Source organism: Scyliorhinus canicula, chromosome 11 (genome assembly GCF_902713615.1).
Source record: "Scyliorhinus canicula chromosome 11, sScyCan1.1, whole genome shotgun sequence".
Lineage (NCBI taxonomy): Eukaryota > Metazoa > Chordata > Chondrichthyes > Carcharhiniformes > Scyliorhinidae > Scyliorhinus > Scyliorhinus canicula.
Genome location: NC_052156.1, coordinates 157,655,916 through 157,683,257, shown reverse-complemented (window position 1 = coordinate 157,683,257; position 27,342 = coordinate 157,655,916). Strand labels below are relative to the sequence as shown.

General features: G+C 41.6%; 1 protein-coding gene across 4 annotated transcripts in view; it reads left to right on the top strand.

The window, feature by feature from the left end:
* net1 (neuroepithelial cell transforming 1) overlaps positions 1-26,983 on the top strand; it is a 152,436-nt gene extending 125,453 nt beyond the window's left edge. For 2 of the 4 annotated variants that reach the window (XM_038811851.1, XM_038811852.1), the window contains 9 exons: positions 18,585-18,692; positions 19,596-19,766; positions 20,390-20,452; positions 20,817-20,913; positions 21,277-21,353; positions 22,669-22,926; positions 24,525-24,695; positions 24,937-25,123; positions 25,501-26,983. In XM_038811851.1, coding sequence (XP_038667779.1) covers positions 18,585-18,692; positions 19,596-19,766; positions 20,390-20,452; positions 20,817-20,913; positions 21,277-21,353; positions 22,669-22,926; positions 24,525-24,695; positions 24,937-25,123; positions 25,501-25,940 — 1,572 coding nt within the window. In that variant the 3' untranslated portion in view covers positions 25,941-26,983. Of the gene's footprint in view, positions 1-5,908; positions 6,129-7,186; positions 7,216-18,584; positions 18,693-19,595; positions 19,767-20,389; positions 20,453-20,816; positions 20,914-21,276; positions 21,354-22,668; positions 22,927-24,524; positions 24,696-24,936; positions 25,124-25,500 lie in introns of those variants that run through there. The other 2 variants (XM_038811853.1, XM_038811854.1) reach the window with 2 other exon arrangements.
* Positions 26,984-27,342: the final 359 nt, after the last annotated feature.

Sequence of the window (27,342 nt, the reverse complement as noted above, 5' to 3'; positions counted from 1 at the left end):
ACATTTACAAATCTAGTGACTAGTTTTTGAGAAGCCAAGGGCCAATGACTGGGTATTTTTATAAGAATTATTGGTTAATCACTTGTGTTATGCCTCGGTCAGGCAAGTGGGGCTGGAATTGACTGCGTACTAGCCCAATGTGTCATAGCGGTGTATATATGCGAATATTGTTGAAGGTGGCAGGGCAGGTTGAGGAAGTGGTTTCAAAGACATGTAGGCTCCTGGTTATGATATGCCTTTTATAAAAAGGACTGATTCTTCCTCAACTGGAGTACTGCGTCAATTCTTAGAGCCACATGTGAAGATATTCGGGAGAGTGCAGAAAATATTTACAAGAGTGGTTCCAGGAATGAGGGATGTGAGTTTGATGATAGATTGGAGAAGCTGCGGTTGTTCTCTTTGGAGAAGAAAAGGTTGAGAAGAGATTTGATAGAGATGCTCAAAATATTGAGGGTTCCAGACAGAGGTAGATTGGCAGAAATTGTTCCCATTGACGCAGTGGTCAAGACAGAGGACACGAGCAACACGGTGGCATAGTGGATAGCATTGGGACACTGTCCATGTGGAGTTTGCACATTCTCCCTGTGTCTGCATGGGTTTCACCCCCACAATCCAAAGATGTGCAGGTTAGGTGGATTGGCCACGCTAAATTGCCTCTTGATTGGAAAAAAAATAAAAGAATTGAGGACTCTAAATTTTAAAAAAAGACAGAGGACATAATTTAAGGTGATAAGTTCTCATGTTGCCTTTAGTAAAGAACCATTTTGTTTTTACACAGTAAGTGGTTAGGATCTGAAAAACATTGCCTGAGGGCGGTGGAGGCAGATTGAATTGTGACTTTTGAAAGGAATTAGATAAGCACCTGAAGATATACATTGAAAAAATTATAGGGCCAGAGGTAACAGGCAGGGATGTGGGATGAGCTGAATTGATCTTGCAGAGAGCCAGCATGGACTTGATTGGCCGAATGGCCTCTTTGTTGCATTAACCCTTCTATGATATCCTGAAACCTGTTTTGTCTGATTACCGAGCTTGATAGTTCTAAATGATCCAGGTCAGTTTAATGTAATATGGTGCAGTTATGGGAAAAATCACCGAGCTTACCTGCTTGCACATTTACTCATTAGTGATGCAGTTTTTTTTGGAAATGTTGTCCTTTCATTTTGAGTGAGTGAGTGAGGCGAAGCTAAAAGCTTAAAGTTGTGATATATTTTGGTCCAATACAACCCTGTCTCATTTGAAACATTTTGCAATTATTTTTTCATATTCCAGTTTCTGGTTTACTCTTTGTAATTTTCCACTTTTGCTGCCTGCCTCAGCGTTGAAATGCATTAAACACTGTGATGTTCCTGTATTTGCACAGTGGTTACAAACTAAAAGCACCAAAATGTAGTCTTTAATCAAAATCCAAGTACGCTTAACAGAGGTGTTAGTTACTGCCAGTCAACTTCTTCTGGCTCTGAAAGTTAACTGGTGGACAAGTCCCCAGGTCCGGGTGGGATCTATTCCAAGTTACTGAGGGAAGTGAGAGAGGAAATAGCTGAGGCCTTAACAGATATCTTTGCAGCATCCCTGAAAACGAGTGAGGTACCGGAGGATTGGCATTTTGGAAGATCCAATTCAAGAGCGAACTATACGGTAAATGAAAAAGCCCTGGGGAAAATTGGTGTACAGGTCCATTGTACTCTGAAGGTCGATCGAGTGGTCAAGAAGGCATATGCATGCTTTCCTTCATCGGAAGGGGTATTGAGTACAAGAGTTGGCCGGTCATGTTACAGCTGTGACTTTGGTTCGGCCACATTTGGAATACTGCGTACAGTTCTGGTCACCACATTACCAAAAGGATGTGGATGCTTTGGAGAAGGTGCAGAGGAGGTTCACCAGGATGTTGCCTGGTATGGAGGGTGCTAGCTATGAAGAGAGGTTGAGTAGATTAGGATTATTTTCATTAGAAAGATGGAGGTTGAGGGGGGACCTCATTGAGGTCTACAAAATTATGAGAGGTATAGACAGGATGGATAGCAAGAAGCTTTTTCCCAGAGTGGGGGACTCTATTACTAGGGATCATGAGTTCAAGGTGAGAGGGGAAAAGTTTAAGGGAGATATGCGTGGAAAGTTCTTTACGCAGAGGGTGGTGGGTGCCTGGAATGCATTGCCGGCGGAGGTGGTAGAGCCGGGCACAATAGCATAATTTAAGATGTATCTAGACAGATACATGAATGGGCAGGGAGCAGAGGGATACAGATCCTTAGAAAATAGGTGACAGTTTTAGATAGAGGATCTGGATCGGTGCAGGCTTGGAAGGCCGAAGGGCCTGTTTCTGTGCTGTAATGTTTCTTTGTTCTATAACAGGTCTGGAGTCTGAATCCTATGTTCTAATTGTTCAATACTTTGTTTTTCTCCTTCATCCAAACTTTCCTCCCCTCTTGCTCTTTTTGTACTGTACTCTATTTAAGATTAAATCCATCCACTCTAATTTGTACTTCCTTCTTAGACCTTGCACTCTTTATTTCACAATCCTTGAATATGATTGGTAACGAAGTTTCTTAGGTGCTTGGTTTGTTCACTGGGTTCCCGCACTGGTATTTCTCAGCTTGCCGAACAAAAACTTGGGGAAGTATTGCATGGTCAGCTAGTGTCTGCAGGAAAAGATTTGTTACTGATTTCCCAAAGCTTTGTTCTATTCTAAAGTTGTGAGCAACATTAAATATTGGCATCAAAATATGCAGCAGGAACCACAGGTACAGAGATGTTGGTACATGTCTCCTTTAGAATTTAGAACAGTACAGCACAGAACAGGCCCTTCGGCCCTCGATGTTGTGCCGAGCAATGATCACCCTACTTAAACCCACGTAACCCGTATCCCAACAATCCCCCCATTAACCTTACACTACGGGCAATTTAGCATGGCCAATCCACCTAACCCGCACATCTTTGGACTGTGGGAGGAAACCGGAGCACCCGGAGGAAACCCACGCACACACGGGGAGGACGTGCAGACTCCGCACAGACAGTGACCCAGCCGGGAATCGAACCTGGGACCCTGGAGCTGTGAAGCATTGATGCTAACCACCATGCTACCGTGAGGCCTAAACTTGCTGCCTTCATAGCTCGCTGCAAGGAATGCTGACCTAAATCCAATAGACAATAACACACAAACCTACAGATCATGTCATAGAATCATTACAGAGCAGGAGGAGGCCATTCAGCCATCCTAGCTGCTCCAGCTCTCTGAATGAGCATTTCACCTGCTATTCTCCTGCCTTCTCCCTGTAAACCTGCAGATTATATATTTTCAAATAGTCATCTAATTCCCTCTTTAATGCCTCATACCATGTTGGTCAGAAAAACGAGGATCCAGTTGCAGAGTGGGGAGCCAAGTCCTAGGTTTTGGAACTTTGATATGAGCTTGGCTGGGATTATGGTGTTGAAGGTGGAGCTCTAGTCAATAAATAGGAGTCTGATGTAGGAGTCCTTGTCGAGATGCTCTAGGGATGAGTGTAGGGCCAGGGAAATGGCGTCCGGTTGCGACAGTATGCGAATTTCAGTGTTTCAAGGCCTTATGGAGGTGATCTGCTTCATGATCAACCTCTCGAAGCATTTCATTACGACTGAAGTCAGGGCCACCGGACGGTAGTCATTGAGGCATGTTGCCTGGTTCTTCTTCTTGAACCAGGTGGGGACTTCGGAGTGGAGTAGGGACAGGTTAAAGATGTCCGCGATAACCTCTGCCAGCTGGTCCGCGCAGGCTCTGAGTGTACGACCAGGGATCCTGTCCGGGCCCGTCGCCTTCCGAGGGTTCACTTTCAGGAAGACCGATCTGACTTCGGAAGCTGTGATGGTGGGTATGGGTGAGTTGTGGGCTGCTGGGGCACTCGTTAGTGGATTGTTGGTTACCTGCTCGAACCGAACATAGAATGAATTGAGTTCATTGGGGAGGGGTGGGCTGCTGCCGGAGATACTACTCAGCTTCGCTTTGTAGCCCGTTATGTTGTTTAGTCCTTGCCACAACCGCTGAGAGTCTGTCTGTGACTCTAGCTTGCTTTGATATTCTCTCTTGGCATCTCGGATGGCTTTGTGGAGGTCGTTCTGGTGAGTGTGCTTTGCACTCAATTGGCTCTGTATTATTCCTTAGCTCTAGAGTCGCCAGGTATCTTTATGATACCGCCACGAAGATCAAGTTCAGATCAATTACTCAATACACCAGTTAGTAAGGTTCAATCAAACACATTTATTATTTACACAGTAAATCGATACTCATGCAACTAATACTAGGGGACTAAACTACTCCTACCACTATAAGCCTATACTTATCTTCGATAAAGGAACCCACTGGATCAGGGAACAATGGCCTCTTGTTCTGTCCTGAGACTGCAGGCTTCCCAGTTGGTACGGGCTAAGGGGTCAGGAGTGTCTATTCGCGTAGTGAGCGTTGGTTGGACACTTACTTGTCGGTGTAGCTGTTGGCCAGGCCTCTCCTTCTCACGATCAAGTTCTTAGAGAGTTGCTGCAAAGGTGTTCTGCTGGGAGGGCCGGCTAAGAGAGCAAACTAAACTTGGGACCTGACTTTTATAAGTCCCAGGGGCTTCGCGCCCTTTTGGGCAGACCCCGATCCTACTGTCAATCGATTGGGTCTCATACCAATCGATTGGTATGAATCCCCCAATATTGAGGCTGTCCCTCGATCGCGGGGCGGTTCTTCCAAACTGGTTTGTTTCCTTTTGTTTCAGACCCCATTGGCGCTGGGAAGTCTGACCTGCCAAAGAATGTCCCAATTGTAGCTAATCGTTGTATTCATTGTTCCCGGGGATCGCTTCATTAATATGCAAACTGCTGGGTTTCGGTGCTGTCTGCTTTCTTTGCAGCCAGAATACACATGAACTTCTGCAAACTGCTTGTCTCTTTATAATTGTCCAGTTTTCCTGCAACCTTTGCGTTCTTCCATTTTGTGTGGGGGCATGGCCAACCCAGGTGGCTACAGGGGGTAGCAGATGTAGGTGAGGGGTGTGGGTGGGGGCCAGCGAATAACGCGCACATGTTTTGGGGTTGCGAAAAATTGGGAAGATTCTGGGCGGGAATGTTTGTGGTCTTAGCCAGGACAGTGGAGGAGGAGGTGGACCCGGACCCTTTGGTGGCGATATTTGGGGTCTTGGAGAAGCCAGGGTTCACGGAGAGGAGGAAGGCCGATGTCATGGCCTTCGCCTCTCTGATTGCACGGTGGCGAATTTTACTCGAGTGGTGGTCGGCATCGCCACCTGGGGTAGCAGCTTGGTTGGGTGACCTGTACGACTTCCTGCGGTTAGAGAAGATAAAATATGAGTTAAGGGACTCAGCAGTGGGGTTTGAGAAAAGGTGGGGGATGTTTGTGATCATGTTTGAGGAACTGTTCGCTGCGGGGGGGGGGGGGGGGGGGTGGAAATCTGTACAGACTGTATAGTTGATTGTTGGGAAGTATGTCTCCCGGGGTGTTTATTTGCTGTAACCTGTTTTGATACACGTTTGTAATAAAATACATTTTTTTTAAATGTTGAGCACCAACTGCTTCAGTCTGAGGGGACTGGCTCTCGGGGGAAAGGAATGTCATTCTCCCCACTGCTTTCATTCTGGTACACCACTTATCCGTGTCACCTAGAACAGGGGTAATAGCAGAAGAGCAGCTTGCCAGACATAAAAAGATTTTTTATATCTTTGGAAAAGAGAGAGGGATATGTTGGAATCCTGGTCATCAATCGATATGAGCTGGATTAGTTTGAGTTCAGTTTATAATTTTTGATTTGCCAGTCCGTTCAGAGTTTATTGAACTTTTCCAGGATTTGTGGATGGAGCAGCGAGGGTGTGGCCCACCTAGAGATTGATGTACCTCAGTGTGGGCAGCTGCCCTTCAGCACTGGCTCCTCCCAGCTGGGTGATGTTGAGTCCCGAGCTGCTCGGCAGTAGCAGAGCTGCAGTGTGAGCGCGGGGAGCTGAGTGTGCCTGGGGCACTCTGAACACCAGTCTTTAAACAGGGCTTAAATAGGAACTTTCCAAGTATGGTCGCTTTTGATGAAATACAAAACCTGCTGCCCACTAAAAGGACTATCACAGTGGTCGATGTTCAGTCGCAGGCCTCCGCCGCAAAAGAATTGGAGGTAAGAATTTTTGGATTTGTTGAAGCATTGTCGAAACGCAACTTTAATGTTGGTTTGATAGGGAAATTTGATGTAACTTGAATTAGTTGTGTGCTATAATAATGGGCAAGTTTTCGGACTTCTTCAGTACGAAGTTGTGTTTTTTGTTACTTTTAATACCACGTCAGCTGCCTTATTCCACTCCGACTGCCTTTTATTTAAGGTACTAAGGAACTGGGCTGTGACCTCGGGCTCCAGCTTTGCGTTCGGTGTAATCAGATACTGTTCCTCGTCTGCGGAGAGAACAGACTGCCTGTTTGTCAGGACAGTTGTGCAGAATGATCGGATATACTTTGCCAGGCCTTGAAAAGATTCCGGGTGTCTGATACCATGTCTGAGTAAAAGTCTAACTTGGCATGTGGGCCAAATCTGTTGTCAGCTCAAATTGCTGCACAGTTGGAACTTTGTTATCTAGCCAATTATAAAGCATTGCATAACTTTATTAGGTTTGCAAAATGTTCTTGACCCTCTGATCACCAGTGGAATGTCAAAGACCGTGCTCTGTATTTAATGCAATTTAGATTGGCTTAGATTAGTCCATCTGGTTTTCGCTGCAAATGCTTAAATTTCTTCCCCACAAAAAATACATTGCTCCTAAACCTGTCAGCCAACATTTTTGAAATGAGACAATTTTGAAAAAAAGGGAAAATTGTCCTAATGTTTATTCCCCCAACCAAAATGAAAGCCCATTTTAAAGTGGTTAGCAACAGTGATTTCCAGAACTATGCCAAGCTGGTGCATGTAAAGCCGTTGGTGAACATGGCTATAAATATTTTTACCATTTTATGTAAAGCTAATATGAAATGTGAGAAAATGGCATTGCAGCATGACTAAACTGGGGATTTGAACTATTCTTCTAACTGCTTGCTGTCTTTATTAAAATATAATTTGCATTAATACAGATATTTCTTGGTGGCTTTGCTGGGGGTGGGGGCAGGGGCTAGTCAGAATTCCTGACATTTGACTTCTTTGATCATGTTAATCTGTGTTGACTTGCTGTTTTTTTTGTTAAGAATCAGCTGGAAATGACCTGATGGTTCTTTGTCAGGTTGGTCTTGTTAGTTTTGGTTCAAATAGCTTTTATAGTGTTTACACTGGGACAGTTACTTCCCCTAAGGGCTAACAGGCACTTTTTTTTTCAAGCAGTGTTTTGCGACCCTTTACTCTGCTTTCATGTTTCATTTTCCATTTTGGACCACCTTTGATTATGATCAAATTTGGCCCTACTTTCATGAGTTTGTTTTGCTAAAACTCCACTCCAGTTTTTTTAAAACCCAATGCTTTGCCGAAGACCTCATGAAGGGGCAGCAGGGTAGCATGGTGGTTAGCATAAATGCTTCACAGCTCCAGGGTCCCAGGTTCGATTCCCGGCTGGGTCACTGTCTGTGTGGAGTCTGCATGTCCTCCCCCTGTGTGCGTGGGTTTCCTCCGGGTGCTCCGGTTTCCTCCCACAGTCCAAAGATGTGCGGGTTAGGTGGATTGGCCATGCTAAATTGCCCGTAGTGTCCTAATAAAAGTAAGGTTAAGGGGGGGTTGTTGGGTTACGGGTATAGGGTGGATACGTGGGTTTGAGTAGGGTGATCATGGCTCGGCACAACATTGAGGGCCGAAGGGCCTGTTCTGTGCTGTACTGTTCTATGTCTAAATAAAAATTTGAAACCAATCTACAAGAATTAGAGTATTGCCCATTCAAAATATTTTTGCTGAAAAGCATTTTCTTTTATGCAATATTGGATATTAAAGTCATTGTTGGGTGGCGGGGGTTATTACTGTATTTATGAACATTTTAATAAAGCTTTCCAAAAAATAGTCAAAAGCTCAGCTTTCAACAGTTTGCATGAAAAACAACACATTTGTAAACACTGCATATTAAGTTATAATAAATGCAATTTAATTTAAATTAAAACACCCGGCTGCATAGTGGAATATTGTGACGCCCTCTTACAAACTGCCTCATAGTTTTAATTCTCTTTCTCTCTTTCCTCCTGACTGGCAAGTGCCTTTTAATGCCATGCACCATTTCTTTGCTAACGATAGGTATAACTGATCAATTCCTCGTTATCTACAAAAATGTGTTGAAGTGACAGGTAATGTGAGGGAGTGCCAGCTATCTCACTTAATTTTCTTTTAGACTGTTTTTATTCCCTCCCTTTATTGTGGGCAAATAGCCTTGTATCCATGTGACCTACCCTCCAGATAACTGACCTGAGATTGGAAGTCACTGTGAGTCAGAGGATAAATGAGATCTGACTGTTCCACGGTGAAGAAAGCTTTGTTTGCTTGTATGGGTTGGCTGTGTTGCATTAGCAAGTGTTCAGTTTATTACTGAATACATATATGGGAAGCAAATCTATTGTAGGACATACTATAAAGCCAATGAAACTTCTTTATCAACCAGTGTCTGGAAGGGCATGGAGGTCATAATATAAGGCCAGGATTGGGGAAAATGAAAGTGGAGGACTGAACCAGATTTTTTTTTTAAAAGCAGAGAAAACATATTAGAGCTGGAGAAGAAAAGGGTGGTGAAAAACTCTGTTTACAGTATCTTTTAAGGGAAAGTTCCTTTCGCAAATGAGTGAAAGTGGTGTTCACTGCTACAAAATAAATACCATCTTGATCATATTCAGGTTTAATCAAAATCTTAATATTGGGGTTCCCTGGTTAATAAGGTGGTCCAGATTTGAGCCTTTGCTGCTAAATTAGCTGCTTTTCCCCAGCACAGCAATGGGGCTGCCCTGATTGACCTTTGCTTCCATCAGTACCTACCCATTCAATGATCCCTACTGTGCGAGGTACGAGCAAGCTACTTGTGCACATCCCAAATTAAAATGCTGCCTCTAGCACAGGATTTGATTTGATTTATTATTGTCACATGTATTGGTATACAGTAAAAAGTATTGTTTCTTGCATGCTGTGCAAACAATGCATACCGTACATAGGGAAGGAAGGAGAGACTGCAGAATATAATGTTACAGTTATAGCAAAATGTAGAGAAAAGATCAACTGAATACGAGGTAGGTCAATTCAAAAGTTTGATGGCAGTGTAGGGAAGAAGCTGTTCTTGAGTCAGTTGGTACATGACCTCAAAATTTGGTATCTTTTTCCTGGCGGAAGAAGGTGGAAGAGAGTATGTCCGGGGTGCGTGGGGTCCTTAATTCTGCTGGCTGCCTTTCCGAGGCAGCGGGAATTGTAGCCGGAGTCGATGGAAGGGAGGCTGATTTGCGTGATGGATTGGGCTACATTCAAGACCTTTTGTAATTTCCTGCGGTCTTGGGCAGAGCAGGATCCATACTAGGCTGTGATACAACCAGAAAGAATGTTTTCTATGGATATGGAAGCAAATAAATCTAAACAAAACATGTGAAATGAAATGAAAATCGCTTATTGTCACGAGTAGGCTTCAATGAAGTTACTGTGAAAAGCCCCTAGTCGCCACATTCCGGCGCCTGTCCGGGGAGGCTGGTACGGGTGGATAGTTATTTAAAGTGTAACAAGTTAACTTTGGGGGAGATCATGTAACACAAGCCAAAATCCCAGCATTCAATTCCATATCTTAAGGTTTTAAAATGATGAGGATTAAAGTAGGATTACATATTTATTTTATTTTATTAGTAAAGTGAAGCAACTATATCCACAGTTTGAGGGTTGTGTCATTTTCTGTGTTTAAATCATTCAAAACAGTATTTCTTTCTTTGGGAGAGGGCTAAAGAACTATAATTTGTGTTACATTGTTGAGATAATGCTTCTCTTTTGGATGTTAAAATGTAATTAGTGAAGCCCAGAAAGAATAGGGAGTAATCTGTAAATTGCCTTTTTGTTTGGACACTAGTAAACTATAATTACACCTTCATTCTTTGAGACAATGTCATTTATAATGTGCTCTAAATTATCTTCTCTGTCCAAGTGACATTTTAAACGAACTGTGGAACACCCACATACATCCCCAGCACCTTTCAATGCACAAAAATGCTGCTATACTTTACTGTGAAGGGTTGAGGATTTGTGGGTAACAGCAAGCAGGTTTCTAATTTAGATTGAAAAATTTGATGCAAATATATTATTATAGATTATCATAGAATTTACAGTGCAGAAGGAGGCCATTAGGCCCATCGAGTCTACACCAGCTCTTGGAACGAGCACCCTACCCAAGGTCAACACCTCCACCCTATCCCCATAACCCAGTCATCCCACCCAACACTAAGGGCAATTTTGGACACTAAGAGCAATTTATCATGGCCAATCCACCTAACCTAACCTAATTAAATTTGTAGCTACTAGAGAACTTGGAGCCAGAGTTGGAGGGAGGAAACATATGCCATTAAAAACAATGGCAAATGAAATTCAATACAAAGTGTGAAGTACGCTACAAGGAAAATAAGTGGATGACGCAAGTGATTGACAAGATATCAAAATCGCTCTAGTCAAGAGTCTAGAATAATCAGTAAATAAAATGCTCCAACTGCCCAATAACCTGGAGCTATCTGATTGTGGGTAGAGTAATGCAATATTTACTGTACTGAACTAGTCAAGTTCCAGCTTGGTAGTTTGAGATTTTGAATTTGCTTAAAAAAAATTAAAACCTTGAATTAAAAACAAAACTACCAATAAAAGACACCATGTGCTGTCAAGAGTATTACACAAAATCCAGTTGGCTTACTGATGTCCTTTAGTGAGGAAAACCCACTGTACTTATTTTTTTTTTGTTCATGTGGTTCCTGTTCCGCATTGACAGATAACTGCCCTCTGAAGCGGCTGAGCAAGTCCTTCAGTTCAAGAGGACCTACCACCACCATCTTGAGGGCAAGTAGGGATAGACAATTAATACTGATGCCCACCTCTTGACAATGAATTCTAAACAAAATCAACAGTGAATGCTGATTAATATAACCAAATAGTAGATTACAAACCTGTTGTCATGCTTCTGTGCTCTTAATGGAATTACATGTTGAGCATGATGTCCAGTTCTGGCCCTCTTGTATCTGCAAAGGGCCATTTAAATCCTGAAAAAAGTGTAGAGCAGAGTCATCAAACTGGGCTGTTAGGGAGAGGAGAATGAGAAAATTGATTTTTCATCTTTGGAAAAGTGAACCAAGGGATGGTTTCATCGGTAAAGGGAAAGTATATCCAAAACTCCACTTAACCGGCATACACAAATTATATGAGGGGCGTAGGTTCAAATTTGTGAAAAGCAAATTTCAGTCCCACATCACAAAATTCTTGATGCAATACAATAATAGACTTCAAGGTAAGAGGTAGCGGATCTGGGGCAGCACGGTGGCACAGTGGGTTAACACTGCGGCCTCACGGCGCCGGGTCCCAGGTTCGATCCCGGCTCTGGCTCACTGTCTGTGTGGAGTTTGTCCGTGTGGAGTTTGCACATTCTCCTCTCTCAATTTAAAAAAAGAAGTGACAGATCTTTCTAGTTGGTATTTTTCAAAAGGGTTTCACAAGCATTATTAAATATTGTCCCTTATTGTAGAAAACATGATGGAGTTTGTAAATTCAGAACACCGTGCCTCCTTCCAGTGTTATCCCATTAATTTAGAAACAGCAACCTATGAAGGTGGTGACTAGCAATTGGCCAACTTCAATAAATCATTTTGAGATATCTATTCTTTTGCCAAAAGCTGAACATTGATGTTTGGAGGGATTTTTCTTGCTACAGGATGCACATGTTGGGAATTTTTTGATTGTCCTAAAGATTGTCCTTATTCCCATAACATCCTTTGAAAGGTTTATAGTTTGAGATTATACAATTTCCTGTCCAACCAAAACAGTTTCATTTTAGGTGTAAGGTTTTATTCCTAATGCAGTGTTCTGGGAAATTGAGTGGACGTGTACAACAGCATCTACATAATGTCAAAGGAAGACCTGACACTGCACTGGTTAAAGAACTGTTGTGTTGACTATAATGCTACAAAGATTTGAGGGCATGACTGCTGAGGCATATCTGTCCTCATCCAACAAATAAACCTTCCAGCAGCAGTCAACGGATAGAAATTGACAGCAGATTATTTACATTGTCCTCTGTTTGAGTTCTAAGCCCAGCTATGGTCATCCATTAACATATTTTAACCCTTAACTACGCAAAAAAGCCACTTGATCCTTGAACCCTCTAGTTTTCCACTGGTGGCCATAGGACGAGCACTGTGAATCCTTGGGTGACATACCCATGCAGCAATTAGGCTGAAATAAGCTGAGCGATGGAAGTTCTTGTGCCATGTGCCACTTGGATGTCAGAAATGGGGTTTTAATCTTGGTGGCCTGGAGAAAACAATGAGCAAGGTTTTGATCCCCATCAAAGAGTCACTTATTACAGTTTTAATACTGTACACAAGGAAACTTGCACACATGCAGATATTTAAATATTCTTTTTTCTTTTTTTAAAATTTAGAGTACCCAATTCAATTTTTTTCCAATTAAGGGGCAATTTAGCGTGACCAATCCACCTAGCTTGCACATCTTTTGGGTTGTGGGGGCGAAACCCATGCAAACACAGGGAGAATGTGCAAACTCCACACAGACAGTGACCCAGAGCCGGGATCGAACCTGGGACCTCGGCGCCATGAGGCCGCAATGCGCCACCATGCTGCCCCAGATATTTAAATGTTGGTTCAGTTTTGTAACTGCCATTGCAAAACTAGTTTCCCAACATCATAATAGCATGCATTCTCTTGATGGTTGCATCTGAAATGAAAAGATCTTTTCGACCAGTGGGGGTTGAGAGTCAAGAATCTCTGATGTTTGGATGTATGGGTGGTTTGCGACTTTGACAGCTGCCCTATATGCCAAGAGTGCAAAGAGTTCACACTTAATCATAGAAACAAAAGGCACAGATTTATCTTGATTCCTGAATTCTTCCTGCTCTCAGAAAAGCCATTTGAGATGAACTGTCACCCCATTGTCAGAATAATTCCTGTTTCTTGTCTTTAGCCAATGGCTCGAATTGGAAATTGCTGCTAATTTGAATTTCAGTGGGTGGTTTTCAAGAGTTGGAACTAACAATTACAAAGAAAGAGCTTGTGCAGTTAATATGAAAAGTTAGCATTTCAAATTAACTACATAATTGTTTCATTGCTTTTATTAATTTTTTCAAAACCATTTAAGTAGTTGCCCAACTGTCAGCTTTAAACAAGTACCTTGTGTCAAACAGTCCTGTAGCAGTTCACATTTCCAGTGTATGTTGTTTTGCATCCAGCTTAGTCTGTACCCCCTCCCCCATTGCCTGGAGTCAGAGAACCGGTCTTCCCACCACAAACCTGGCAAGTTTAGAGTGGTGGTACAAAGCCAGATCTCCATAATTGTAAAATGTTAGTTAATTGCTGGGCAATATTGTCAATTAGAAAGAGTTGTAGTTCGTAGCCTTGCCTCTGTGATCAAAGGGACAACTTGAAAATTTACAGCAGTTTTGGGTTTTCAACTTGCCTACATATACTGCATTGACTACTCATGTTTATGTATGTGAAATAATGTTTCAAGACAGACAGCACTTATAATTGTGAACTCACAGCAGCAAGCTAGCTATCTGTGAACTGTCACAAAGGCTATTGATGGCAGGATGAACGCAGCACTGCAAGATTGAGAGGAACAGAGCCAGACAACTGCAGTATGTGACAGGAAGCTCCAAAAAGGCCAAATGCAGAAACATTTCTAACGCATCAAAAATGAATAAAAACAGAAATATTGAAGATAAGGCTCTGGACATTGTGGGAGCAATTCCATGTACATTTCCATCAAAGTTGTGCAGTTTCTGCTAATTTTTTTAAAATTTAGAATTCCCAATTCTATTTTCTTCCAATTAAGGGCAATTTAGTGGGGGTGAAACCCACGCAGACACGGGAGAATGTGAAAACTCCCCACAGATAGTGACCCGGGGCTGGGATCGAACCTGGGTCCTCGGCACTGTGAGGCACCAGTGCTAACCACCGCACCGCCCTGCTGATTTTTATAACTTTTTTCACAATTTAACAGTTTCCTTTTTTCTTAAAGAAGTCAGTACATAGAGCAATGTAGGCATCTATAGTAAAGTCAGAAATGTGAATCAAAGTAACCCCACGTAGTCGAATATTCATTTGTAATGCAAGTACCACTCCCAGGGATCAAATTGCTGTGTTATCTATAGCCTCCATCCAAAAACGGGTGTCAACTGTGTGTCTACAATAAAAGGCTGCAGCTGTTTAACACTTCAATTTGCACAACAAAAACTTTAAAAGTGTTTCCCTTGGGATGTGAAAAGCCCCTACAATTTAAAATTCTAGCCACCTTGGGTGATCTATCACTGTTAAATATTGAATATACAAAGCACTATCCCACTATGTATACAGCACTGAAAATTGAAAATCTTCTGTGCAGAGCTGCAGTTTCCTTTTGTACTTTTAACTAGCCACGGTGAAAGATTGCAGAATCTGCGCTAAACATTGTCTTTCTACAAGAACTTTGTCACTTGCATGATATATTCGATTTGCGGTGCCATTGAGATACCTCCTCAAAGTGCCATTGATCTTTTTTTTAATTTTAGAGTACCCAATTCATTTTTTCCAATCAAGGGGCAATTTATCGTGACCAATCCACCTAGCCTGCACACCTTTGGTTTGTAGGGGTGAAACCCACGCAAACACAGGGAGAATGTGCAAACTCCACACGGACAGTGACCCAGAGCCGGGATCGTACCTGGGACCTCGGCGCCATGAGACAGCAGTGCTAACCACTGAGCCACCGTGCTGCCCGCCATTGATCCTTTAATCAAGTTGAATCTAAAAGTAACTTGAGTTTTAAGGCTTGAAGGAAGCATGATCAAAGAATGTGGTCATTTTAAAAGAATTATCCACATCAACCAGCATCACCCAAAATGAGGAAGTATTTCTGAACAAAGATTTTGGGTTGAACAGAATGCAAAAGAATTGAGAAGTGCACTAAAGACCATCATTGAGGCTAGCTGAGTATTGACAGAGAATGCGGAATTTAATGAATGGAGGAAGAAGACAGTTATTATATGGCAAATACATTTCTTTCTTTAAATTTCCATTATATTTGTCCATTTATCATGCTAGCCAACCGTAGACTGATAACTTGTTTTCAGTCACATTCGAGAATGTCAACATGTGAGCCGGCTCCCAGTATTACCATAAACCTAACTCACTTACCCAAGCAGTGAAACCATGCACCCACATCAAACAAGGTTTGCAAATCTGCTGTCTGTATAAGGTGCCAGTTCTGGAATTACAAATCTTGAGGAGGTATCTCAAGTTCAAATCTTCCAGAATTGGAGTGATACAATAAAAGTGGCTTATAACATACTGATGAGTGGTGCACAAGATTGCCCTTGTGTCAGGATTTGCTCCATTTTCAAAGAAAAATAATGCTATTGGGCAGCTCGATAGGAGGGACAATATTACTGACCAGTCGTGACCAGTACATAGTAACACAAAGACGTATCACAGTTAAGGTTAGAGAAGACAGGGAGTGATGGAAAGAAAGATTGACCTCAGTCTAATTTACTCTAGCTGTTTTATACCCAGCAAATATCTGTAACGAGCATTTGCTCATCAGTTTTCTGTTCCATGTTTATTGGCACTTTTGTGTGGCATGATAACAGCCTTGGGCCAGCCACAAAACAGGCATTCCCACCGTAGTCCTATGTCATTGGAAACCTGGCTTTTCTTGAACTGCCACTGAATTTCTGCTTGCAACTAAATATTCCGGAGTTGGTTCCTTCTGAAGCCATCACGTTGTGTACTTATGACATCCTACCTACTCTTTAGAGTGAAGGTAGAAAAATCGGCAAAATGGAATATGGGTTGGGGATCTAAATTTAATTTTAACTCTCCTGGGACCCCAATTTAAATGTGAAAATGTCAGTGGAAAATGATAAAAAACTGGTTTGCCAAGATTCTATAAGTCGAGCATTGGAGCCGTCTGGGTTTACTTATTTTGCACCTAGTAACACTCTGTTTTGTTGCTGTATTTCAGCATTCCTGTAGGAACATGAGCTGGATCACTTCAGGCATGCTTTCTTCTCATGCCTTTAATTGTTAAGTAATGTTCAGCTTGAAAAACATACCCAAATCATGCCAACTCACAATTGAGTGGCATGCAAATTAGTGGAACCATTGCATGCAAGTAATGCAACCTGAAAGAAGCCTGCCCCTGGGCTCAAATGTACTGTTTTCATCCTGAACAATTCGTGAGCTGCGTTCATATATTTTATTTGGTTTCCAGAAGCCTGCCTTCCCGGAACTGGTTCCTGGCCTTTAGTGCTGTGGAGTCTGTTTTCTGTAGCCTGTTGCAAAATTTTCAGAACCAGCTGAACCTTGGTCTCTGAAGTGTGATCATAGAATAGTAGAAAACTGATTCATGAGGAACCACAGGAGTTTCTGACAGATGCCAGACCATTGAAACTGATTCAAAAATGGTGTTAATCCTGGTCGGTGGCACAGCGGTTTGCACTGTTGCCTACGGTGTTGAGGACTCTGTTTCGATCCAGGTCACTGTCTGTGTGGAGTTGCACATTCTCCTTGTGTCTACATGGAACTCACCCCCACAACCAAACATTGTGCAGGTTAGGTGTATTGTGGCCACTCTTGAGGTCCACCAACAAAACAGAAGAAAGAAAAACAAACGGGGACAAAGCAAAAATGGGCCGCTCCTGTTAGGGGCACTGCCCGAACATAACAAAGATCAACGGAAACTTAAAAACATAAAATAAGAGTGCAGTTAAAGGGGTCAATAAAGCACCCCAGCCCCTGCGGTGCCCACCAGGCATGGAAGGCCTCGATGGTGCCCATGGACACCACATGCTCCCTTTCCAGGGACACCCGGCCGCAAATGTAGGCACGGAAGAGGGACAGACAGTCTGGTCGGAAGACCCCCTCGGTTGCCTGCTGCCAGGACCTATAAATGACGTGCTTCGCCAGGTGCAGGTTCACAAGGAGGTCCTCCGCCTTCCACACCCCTCTCCGCACCGGGTGAAGGTGGATTGGCCATGCTAAATTGACCATTAATTGGAAACGATAATTGGGTACTCTTAAAAAAAATTTTTTAACCGTGCGTAAAGCCATAACCCTTTCTTTCCTAAGTTAAAATGGCTCCCCTTTCTGGAATTCTTTTGCATTGGATAATACCTAATCTCTACTTCCTTATTTAGTCCTGCCTTGTCACGCAGTGTTTTTCTATCAGATTCATGACATACTAGCTCAAAGGTCTCATGCAACTGGTGGTTAGTTTCAAATGGAACCTGTTGGGACTTTTGAAGTAATTTCTGGCTAATCAATATCCACCTGACTGTGCTGGCACCAATGCCTGACTGAACTATTTAAAAGCAATCCAGGTGGTGACTTGTATATCAGGCCTTGCCAACGTTTAGCTATGTAAAAGGAAGCAAATAATAATCCATGGGTAGACTAGGTTTCTAATGAAATAAACATGGTCCATTATTGAAAATAACACAGAAAATACTTGTGGGATAAATTTCCTTTTGAAGCTTAAATAATGTGGACCAAGGAGAGACAGGAAGGTCCCATAACAGTCTTATATGAGTTCATTGGCATTACAACAAAATTCCAGGTAGGAGGCAAATGCTCAAACAGCCGTTGCTGTATGTATTCTGTTACTAAGTGAGGTAGACATTTTAACACCAGTGATCCACAACTTTTTGAGTATCTTAAGAGCCAGTGGACTTAACACACAGTGGATTTGTAAATGAGATTATTGCAGAATGGGTTGAGCTATTTTTTACATTTTTGTACAATTTTATTGTTCATCCAAAAACTGGTGATTCTGAAAGTGAGGAAGCCTTTAATTATTGAAGCTGTTAACTAGTACTGGATATTACTTGCCTTGATGTTGGGACATTTTCATGGGTTTTGTCATTAAACCTGTGGATTGAAGTTGAAATGCAACTTTTGTATGAATTCCATTTTGAGCTATTTGGACTGATTCATGATTAATGACCACATCAAATGTTAACTTTTGTTTTGTAGCAAGGGTGCCCTTTCTCTTGAGCTATTCCAGGTCACTTGTCACATACCCTTTGTTTGAATGGGGCGTAAGGCATGTACATTTTTGCACCTAGAATGTGCTGAGAGGGTCCTTGGGTTATCTGTCAACACTAGGTTAGGAAATTTTCATCAGATTGATGGGAAAAAATTCTTATTCATCAGGAAAAAAACACCCTTTCTCCACCTCTTCCTTTCTGTCCCTCCCTGGAAGATGGTCACTGTTCCTGGCTAGAGCAAGAGAACTTGGCCAAGTTGGTCTAAGTCAGTAACCAAACACTGCTTTTTGCATATTGGAAGTGCTTGTATATTTGGTCGTGTGTGAACAAATGTCTTAGTTGGCTGAGCTGGTGGCACTCAGAATTCTTTGGGTCTCCAGAAAAGGTCATGCATATTTATAAGCAGTACTTTTATTCTCTTACAGGAGCCAAGTAACAAGCGGGTTCGACCATTGTCACGCGTAACATCTCTGGCAAATTTAATATCCCCCTCAAAAAATGGCGCAGTCAGACGCTTTGGTCAAACATTACAGGTAATGTTTCTTTCTCGCCCATTCCATTTCTTTGCCTAACAGTCCTTGCATTCAGAACAGCCGAGGGCTTTGTGAAGCTCTTTGAAACGTTTGAGAGAGTCAGTCAGCAAGACTTTTGCCCCATCCTCTTCCACAGGAGTTAGCCGCAAACTCTGCTCCTTGCTGAAGATTTGACATCGTTTTTTTAAAATAAATTTAGAGTACCCAATTCTTTTTTTCAATTAAGGGGCAATTTAACATGGCCAATTAATCTACCCTGCAGATCTTTGAGTTGTGGGGGTGAAACCCACACAAACACGGGGAGAATGAGCAAACTCCACAAGGACAGTGACCCAGAGCCGGGATCGAACCTTCTCGGCGCCGTGAAGCAGCAATGCAAACGATTGCGCCACCAGATGCCCTAAGATTTGACATCATGTCAGTAGCGAAAATTCAAAAGTTGACCTTAAATCAGATGCAATTTTATACCAAATAGGCCACAGAGACTCCATGCTCTTGTGTGATATGGCTGAGCCCCACACAAGTCTATGTTGCATGTTTAATTTTGAGAGCAGCTTGACTGTTTTGTTGGGCAGATTTGGAGAGAGCTCCTTGTATGTTATTTTACCTAGTTTTTGTTTTGGAGAAGAAAATATATTGAACTAGTCTACCCTAGTGTGTGCATATTGTCATAATCTTGGCAGAGTGTTCTTTATCTCTGCATGTTGTTGTTGGAGTCCCGGCCATGAAATCTTAGGTGTGCAGTTTCAAAGTAAATAATCCCACAAAGAACCTTTCTGATTTTTATTTGTTCGGGGCAAAGAGCAGCTTCAATGAGTAAACCGTTTTCAAACCTGTTGAATTTAGTGCTTTATTGCCAGGTGATTTTTGGAATGTTAACCGTCTTAAATTTTCAATCCGCAGAGATCCATCACGTTCCGCAGTGACAACAAATCGCCAAGTTGCTCACAAAAGCTATGCAGCAAAACATCAGCCCCAACTCCACCTAAAAGGCGCAACAGCAAATTGTGGTCCGAGACTCTTGATATGAGCACAAAGCAACATTTTTCTTCAAAGGAAATTAAACGACAAGAGGTATATAGTGCATACAATGCAAGATAGTATTCAACAGCACTTTTTATTTCTGTATAAGGACAAAATATATCGAGTAAACTTCAAAACCATTTTGAACAAAAATGTCTGATGGAAAGAAAACAAGATGAAATTGATGGTCTTTTAAGCAAGTTAAAAATATTAATGCCACCATCTCAAAGTGGAGGATTATTTTCCATGATGTTGGTGCTATTTAGAGAATTGCGAAGGCTATATTTAACCATTTAGATCGGTTATTTGTAATTTGGCCTGCCAGTGCTGTTATTTGTTCCAAAATCCACAAAATTGTTTGCTTTTCTCACGGCAGTTAACTTTCATTGATATCTATGTAGATATAACAGCAAACTCTCAGAACTGTCTCCACACGTTAATTCTGCGCTCAAGTACATGTTAAGTTTGACCAGCTGCTCCTGCGATGAACATTGTATACTTTTACCTTTTGAATTGAACAAAAATGGGTGCAGCTAAATTTACAACTTTCAGGGAAAAACATTGGGACAGTAAAATTACATTATTTTTAGATGGTCATGATAACATGCTATTCTTTGCACAGTTGTTTCATTGCCAAGTACACGTTGTCAGAAGTTGCTTTCTTTGTTTTCCAGGCTATATTTGAGCTGTTTCGAGGAGAGCAAGATTTAATTGAAGACCTAAAATTAGCTAGAAAGGTTAGTATTTTAGCATTACATATTTCCTTGCAAGTAAATCTAAATTGGATCTTCTTCATTTAAAAAAGGAGTCGGTTGGTTAGATATTTCTTAACGTAATACTGATAGAAGTTACTTTTTGGTAAAGTTTTGTTCCATATAAACCGTTTAAACAATTTATGTAAGCTTTACTGGCTCAAAAAGCCAATATAATAAAATGCTTTAATAAAAATGTTCATACAAGTGAATTGTAGCAAAGCCAAAAATCTGATGTGCCAGTGGTCTTGGAGCAATGTGAACATTCAGATTGATGCCTGTTTTTGCTGGTTAAAACCTAGTTGAGAAAGAATTGTGTAAACACTGCTGTTGTATCTGTTGTGCACAGGCTTACCATGACCCGATGCTGAAGTTGTCCATTATGACAGAGGAAGAACTGACACAAATATTTGGAGCTCTTGATTCTTACATCCCCCTGCATGAAGGTGAATATCTCTTTATCAAAGAGTATATTTCAATGTGGAAGAGTTTATAATAGCACATCACTTGTCAGTTCCATTTGAAAGGTAATTTTGACAATGAGCAATGATAAATAATGGAACTCGCCATAGTTAGAACTGCAACTCCCATTTATCATTGCTACTTTACTCTCAAATAGATTTATTCTGCCTCAAATATCAAGTGGATTTTTGTGATGTGTTGACTTGCAATCCAAATGTTTTGAAGTTAATTGCGCACGTGGTAGAAATCTTGGATTTATTTTTGTTTGTGTTTGAGGTTTTCATATTAACCTTCAGTTAATGATTGATGCTGCTGACAACCAAATTAATGCATTTGTTTTCTTCCAGATCTGCTGAGCAAGCTTGCTAAAGCTACAAAACAAGATGGAACCGTGGAACAAATTGGTCAAATTCTTGTTAGCTGGGTAAGTTGTTTTGAAATCATTGCATTAGAAGTAAACCTTCCAGGGCAGCACGGTGGTGCAGTGGTTAGCCCTGCTGCCTCACTGCATCGAGGTCCCAGGTTTGATCCTGCCGTTGGGTCACTGTCCGTGTGGAGTTCGTACATTCCCCCCGTGTTTGCGTGGGTTTCGCCCTCCACAACCCAAAGATGTGTAGGGTAGGTGGATTGGCCACGCTAAGTTGCCACTTAATTGGAAAAAATGAATTGGGTATGCTAAATTTATATTTAAAAGAAAGAAATGAACCTTCCGTTTGTCCGAAGGCTTAAACTTGATTTAATACTTGACATTATCAAATTACCTAATGACATTACTGCGAATGTGGGGTGGGTGCGTTAATCCATATAAAGCAGAGCATTTGCCACTAGATTGATTAACAATCAATCTCCTGTCAATCCTGCCATCCTCCTGTCAATTTACTACTTATGCAACAAAGGCTGACCATTTTTAATGACATAGGATAGTCCTGTAAAATCAGCCATTACTTAAGGGTTTTTCGGGCAGCACGGTGGCCTAGTGGTTAGCACAACCGCCTCACGGCGCTAAGGTCCCAGGTTCGATCCCGGCTCTGGGTCACTGTCCGTGTGGAGTTTGCACGTTCTCCCCGTGTCTGCGTGGGTTTCGCCCCCACAACCCAAAAATGTGCAGAGTAGGTGGATTGGCTACGCTAAATTACCACTTAATTGGAAAAAATAATTGGCTAATCTAAATTTATTTAAAAAAAGTTTTTCATTTTTCTCGGTGCCATTTACCCGAAGGTCAAGTTACCTCAAGCAGCATGTCTAAATATCTACAAAACCTCAGCAAGTCTAACAGGAGAGAAAATGGAGAGTCTCTGTTGCTCTCCTGATAGATGCTGGCGGATATGCTGAGTTTTTCCAGCATCCTCTGTTTTTGTTTCCGGTTCCATCATACACAGTATTTTGCCTATTTTAGATTCTAAATGTGGATCAATTTGAAAACCATCATATTGCTAAGCGGACAAGGCTTCACATCAATCCTCATATCAGAAAGCCATTTTTATGGGCTCGTGTTGTGGGATGGTCAAAGTTGCATTGCACAAAATGCTTCTAGAGCTTCGGCTACTTTTTCTACATACTGACTTATCTCGTTCCAACTGTCTGGAATATTACAGCATATGATTTAATTAAAATAGTTGCTTCGAGAACAATTTTAATTACAATTATTTTTTGCTCTTCAAATGTAATGCAAACCAATTCTATTGCATCAATCCATTGCAAAACTGCTCCTAACGCTCAAGTATGTTTTGTGCCTCCAGTTACCGCGGCTTGATGAATACAAGGAATACTGCAGCAATCAGCTGGCCGCAAAAGCACTCTTGGATCAAAAGAAACAGGACAAGAGAGTGCAGGATTTCCTTCAGCGTTGCTTAGAGTCTCCCTTCAGCAGGAAACTTGACCTTTGGAGTTTCCTGGATATTCCTCGCAGCCGGTTGGTCAAGTACCCCCTTCTATTAAAGGAGATCTTACGACACACGCCGACTGATCACTTGGACCAGAAGAGCCTGGAAAATGCAGTAAGTTTCTGTGCTGGATGTAGCTACATTATTGCTGTGAGAATTAATATCTTTAAACAGTAACTGTACATCATCATGTTCTGCAGATTGAATTATCAAAATTACACTGAAGGAGACAATTTAGTCTATCATTCCTGTATCCGTGCTAACTCTTCACTGGGTGTAGAGGAAAAGGATGAAATATAAATTTAGTTTGCTTTAATGACTATATTAATTTATTTCAATAGCCACTTGTGCGAGTTCCACTGACCCTCTGTAGTGAATTGTAGTGAATTTCTTCTTTCTCCCTTCGTTCATAGAATCCCTACAGTGCAGAAGGAGGCTATTCGGCCCACTGAGTCTGCACTGACGCTCTGAAAGAGCACCCTACCCAAGCCCACACCCTTGCCCTATTCCAATAACCCTTTAACCTAATCTACACATCTCTGGGCACTAAGGGCAATTCAGCAATCCATCTAACTTGCACATATGTACATAGAACATACAGTGCAGAAGGAGGCCGTTCGGCCCATCGAGTCTGCACCGACCCACTTAAGCCCTCACTCCCACCCTATCCCAATAACCCCATCTAACCTTTTTTTTTGGACACTAAGGGAAATTTAGCATGGCCAGTCCACCTAACCTGCACGTCTTTGGACTGTGGGAGGAAACCGGAGCACCCAGAGGAAACCCACACAGACACGGGGAGAACGTGCAGACTCCACACAGACAGTGACCCAGCGGGGAATCGAACCTGGGACCCTGGTTCTGTGAAACCACAGTGCTAGCCACGTGTGCTACCGTGCTGCCCATCTTTGGACTGTGGCAGGAAACTGGAGCACCCAGAGGAAACTCATGCATACACCGGGAGAATGTGCAAATGCGCCACAGTCACCCAATACCGGAATGGAACCCGGGTCCCTGGCACTGAGGTAGATGTGCTAACCTCTGTCACTTTGCCACCCATTCTTGTAGAAATTACCCTATTTACTGCAAAATTCCATTTTAATGTGTTGAAAAATGCCCCTTTTATGAACTTTTAACTTGAACCTGTTACCTCAGTTGGTGAATCTTTTTTGCCTGCTTGCCATTGCTTCAATATAATTGCTTATCATAGGATTGTATCACTTTTTGCTTTTGCATTCAAAGCCACATGTATAAAATCCAGAATTTTGTTTATCTTTTCATTTCTCCTGCTAGTTTTCCACACATTAAAGATCCATATCTGTACCTTTGTTCATCCACTCAGTTCAAAGTGTCATTGCATGCAAATACACAGCCTCTTAAATTTTTTTATGTGGCTGTACATGTGCAGTAACTCAAATGGGTCAACTTGCGAAAGGCTGCTGCAGGTCTTTCAAGTTTCTGCGCAGCCTCAAATCTTACAGGGAATGTAAATTGCAGGTTCATGATATTGCAATGTTAGTAGTGATTGACACCAATTCAAGAGCTGTAAGTTAAATCAAAGTTGATTGTTTTTTCAATACAGATATTTGAGTTGACCACAATGTTGAAAATAAAATGCTTATTAAATGATTTTAAAATGGCAGCAAGCCACACATTTATAACTATTGAAATACAGTTTATTGCATTGCTGATCTTCAGATGTTACTTTCCAGATTGCCATTATCCAAGGAGTCCTATCAGACATCAATTTGAAGAAAGGAGAATCTGACTGTCAGTACTACGTTGACAAGCTGGACTACCTGGATGAGAGACAGAAGGATGCTCGAATTGAAAGCAGCAAAGTGCTGCTCTGCCACGGAGAGCTGCGAAACAACCGGGGAACGGTAGGTTCAGTCATTACTCCTTGCCATCAATGGATATATGTTTTGCTGTATTTGTGTCCTGCTATCTGTTGTATATTTTGAGTCCTACAACTTTCGGACAAATTGCTGATATCAATACCCACGTGTGGATAACCTTTTGCTACTCGTGTGTGGTGAATTATTTATGAAATATCATACGTGAGTTTTTTTAGCGGGGAGGGGGACATAAAAGTTTAATCTTTTTGACCTTTTACCTTTCCAGAAGCTGTACGTCTTTCTGTTCCAAGAAATCCTGGTGCTCACTCGCCCTGTGTCACGTAATGACCGCCAGTGTTACCAAGTATACCGTCAGCCAATCCCAGTTAAAGATCTTCTACTGGAAGATCTTCAGGATGGTGATACAAAAATGGGAGGTTCCTTCAGAGGAGCCTTTGGCAATTCTGACAAAGGTAAGCCAAGGATCATGTGGAATGGGAGGTTTAGCAGCTGCATGAATTTCTCATTGTAGTTGCAAATTATCTTGTGCTTTATTTAATGCCTGAAATGTGGGCAATAATTTCTATTCGCAAAATGTCAATTAATTGCACCTCCTGAAGACAATAATCGCAATCTTTTCCAATGATGCTGTTAGTTTTTAATTCAGTGCATGGCACGTACTCCAAATTTTAGTGTCACAGTTGTAATGTCTGCAACACGCATGCTGCTTAAATCGGTGGGCCTGGACATCTGTGCTTTCTTTACAGATTCTGAGATTATAGTGCATAAAGATTATTGAATTAGAAATTCTGCTGTACCTACTCTAATTTGTTATGTTCTTTGTTCACAGCCAAAAACATCTTCAGAGTTCGTTTCCGACATACAGTGCAAGGGCAGTCATCGCACACACTCCAGGCCAATGATATTTACAACAAACAGCAGTGGATGAATTGCCTACGAAATGCTATGTACCTTTACCAGCCATCACCTTGTCCAACAGACCACAAAGAGCTCTTCGAGTTGAATGAAGAAGCCGAGCAAAGCTCGCCCCAGTCAGCAGAGCTCGCACAAGAAGGGCAGTCGCCCATCCTCTCTGAAGGTGTGGAAATGGCAGACGGTCAGTCAGAAACAGGCTCCAGCATGGACACAAGCGAATCTGAAACTAGCAGCCTGAGAACCAGCATAGAGAGCGAAGAAACAGTCGAGCAGTGTGATTTCTTATCAAAACAAAGCATAGAAACAGTCGAGCAACAAGAACAAATCACAAAGAGAACAGAAACATTAGTGTGAGCACTCGTGTTTCTGGCTCAGGAAAATGACTCTATTTATACTTCTGTACAGTGTTTGCACTGTGGTGTAGCAGCGGGATTAAATTGCTAATCTTGCTTTATGTTTTTTTATATATATATATATATATATGTTTTATGGCAGCTATTAAATGAAGTCAACTTTGCTGAACTACTCTGGTTCTTCCACAAAGTGACAGTAATCCAGTAGTGTTTTAAAATTACTGGTTTATATTAACTGCAGCAGAATTTGGTATGAACGCCTCATGTGTTGCAGTTTGTCAATGGCATTTACTGTCTTAACAATATTTTTGTATTATACATTCCCTTATGTTATCCATATTCCCTGCAAGCATTTTCAGGTTTTTATTTCTGCGCTGTTTATAAGACTTTGTGTTTTTTTTTTAATTAAACAGGGAAATGAGATACAAAGTAATACCTAGAGGAAAAAAACAACTTAGCAATCCAGACATAAGTACTTTTTAATTAATTATGCATTTTTTTTTAGGTTAGCAAAGATTTTGTCAAGTCAGTTTCCAGGTGTCGGGCAATTCAGTCTTTGAGCCATTCCCGTGATTGTTTTGACCATTTACCTGCTGTATGATCTTGCACAAGATTTTTGTTGATGTAAGCATGTAAAAAGTGTTTTGTGCTTCTGACTACTGAGAGAATTGCTAAGAAAATGTGTTTTGATGGATATTGGAAAGTTGCAGAAAGGTAGAGAAGAATGAGTTTTTAATGGAATCGAAGAGGAACAAAGCTGGTTAATGAGCAATCAGCTGTGATGCGACTGTTTGAGATAGCACGCAAGGAAGGTTTAAAACAGTCGGCAGCATTGTAATATGGGAACAATGTGGCATCGTAAAATGGCACAAGTATGTATTGTGAAAGTGAGTGCTGAAGACGGGGTCTGGTATGTAATGGTAATTGTGTATAAAATACACATGGAAAGATGGCAAGTGTGAAATAAATATTGCAGTTGGGCATTTCTCTGATGTAAAAATTTAGCCTCAAATGTACAATAAAACTGGAAAATGGTAATCTGTAGTTGCTTGGCCAGTGTGTTTTTTAAGTTTACCGATTCCTGCTAAGATGGTGTCAACTTCATTTGATGTGGATGGATTCAAATTAAATAGGGTAACAAGCTGGAAATCTGAAATAAAAAAACAATGCTGGAATTGCTCAGCAGGCCTGGCAGCATCTGAGAGCAGCAGTCATTAATTCAGGTTCATGACCTTTAGCAACAGCGTTTACTGTTTCGGGTCAATGACTTTCAGTTCATTCATAATTTTTACACCTCCATTTGAACCTCCTTAATCATAATACCAAAGCAAATTACTGCAGATTCTGGAAATCTGAAATAAACCTAGACAATGCTATAAATATTCAGTGGGTCTAGTAGTATC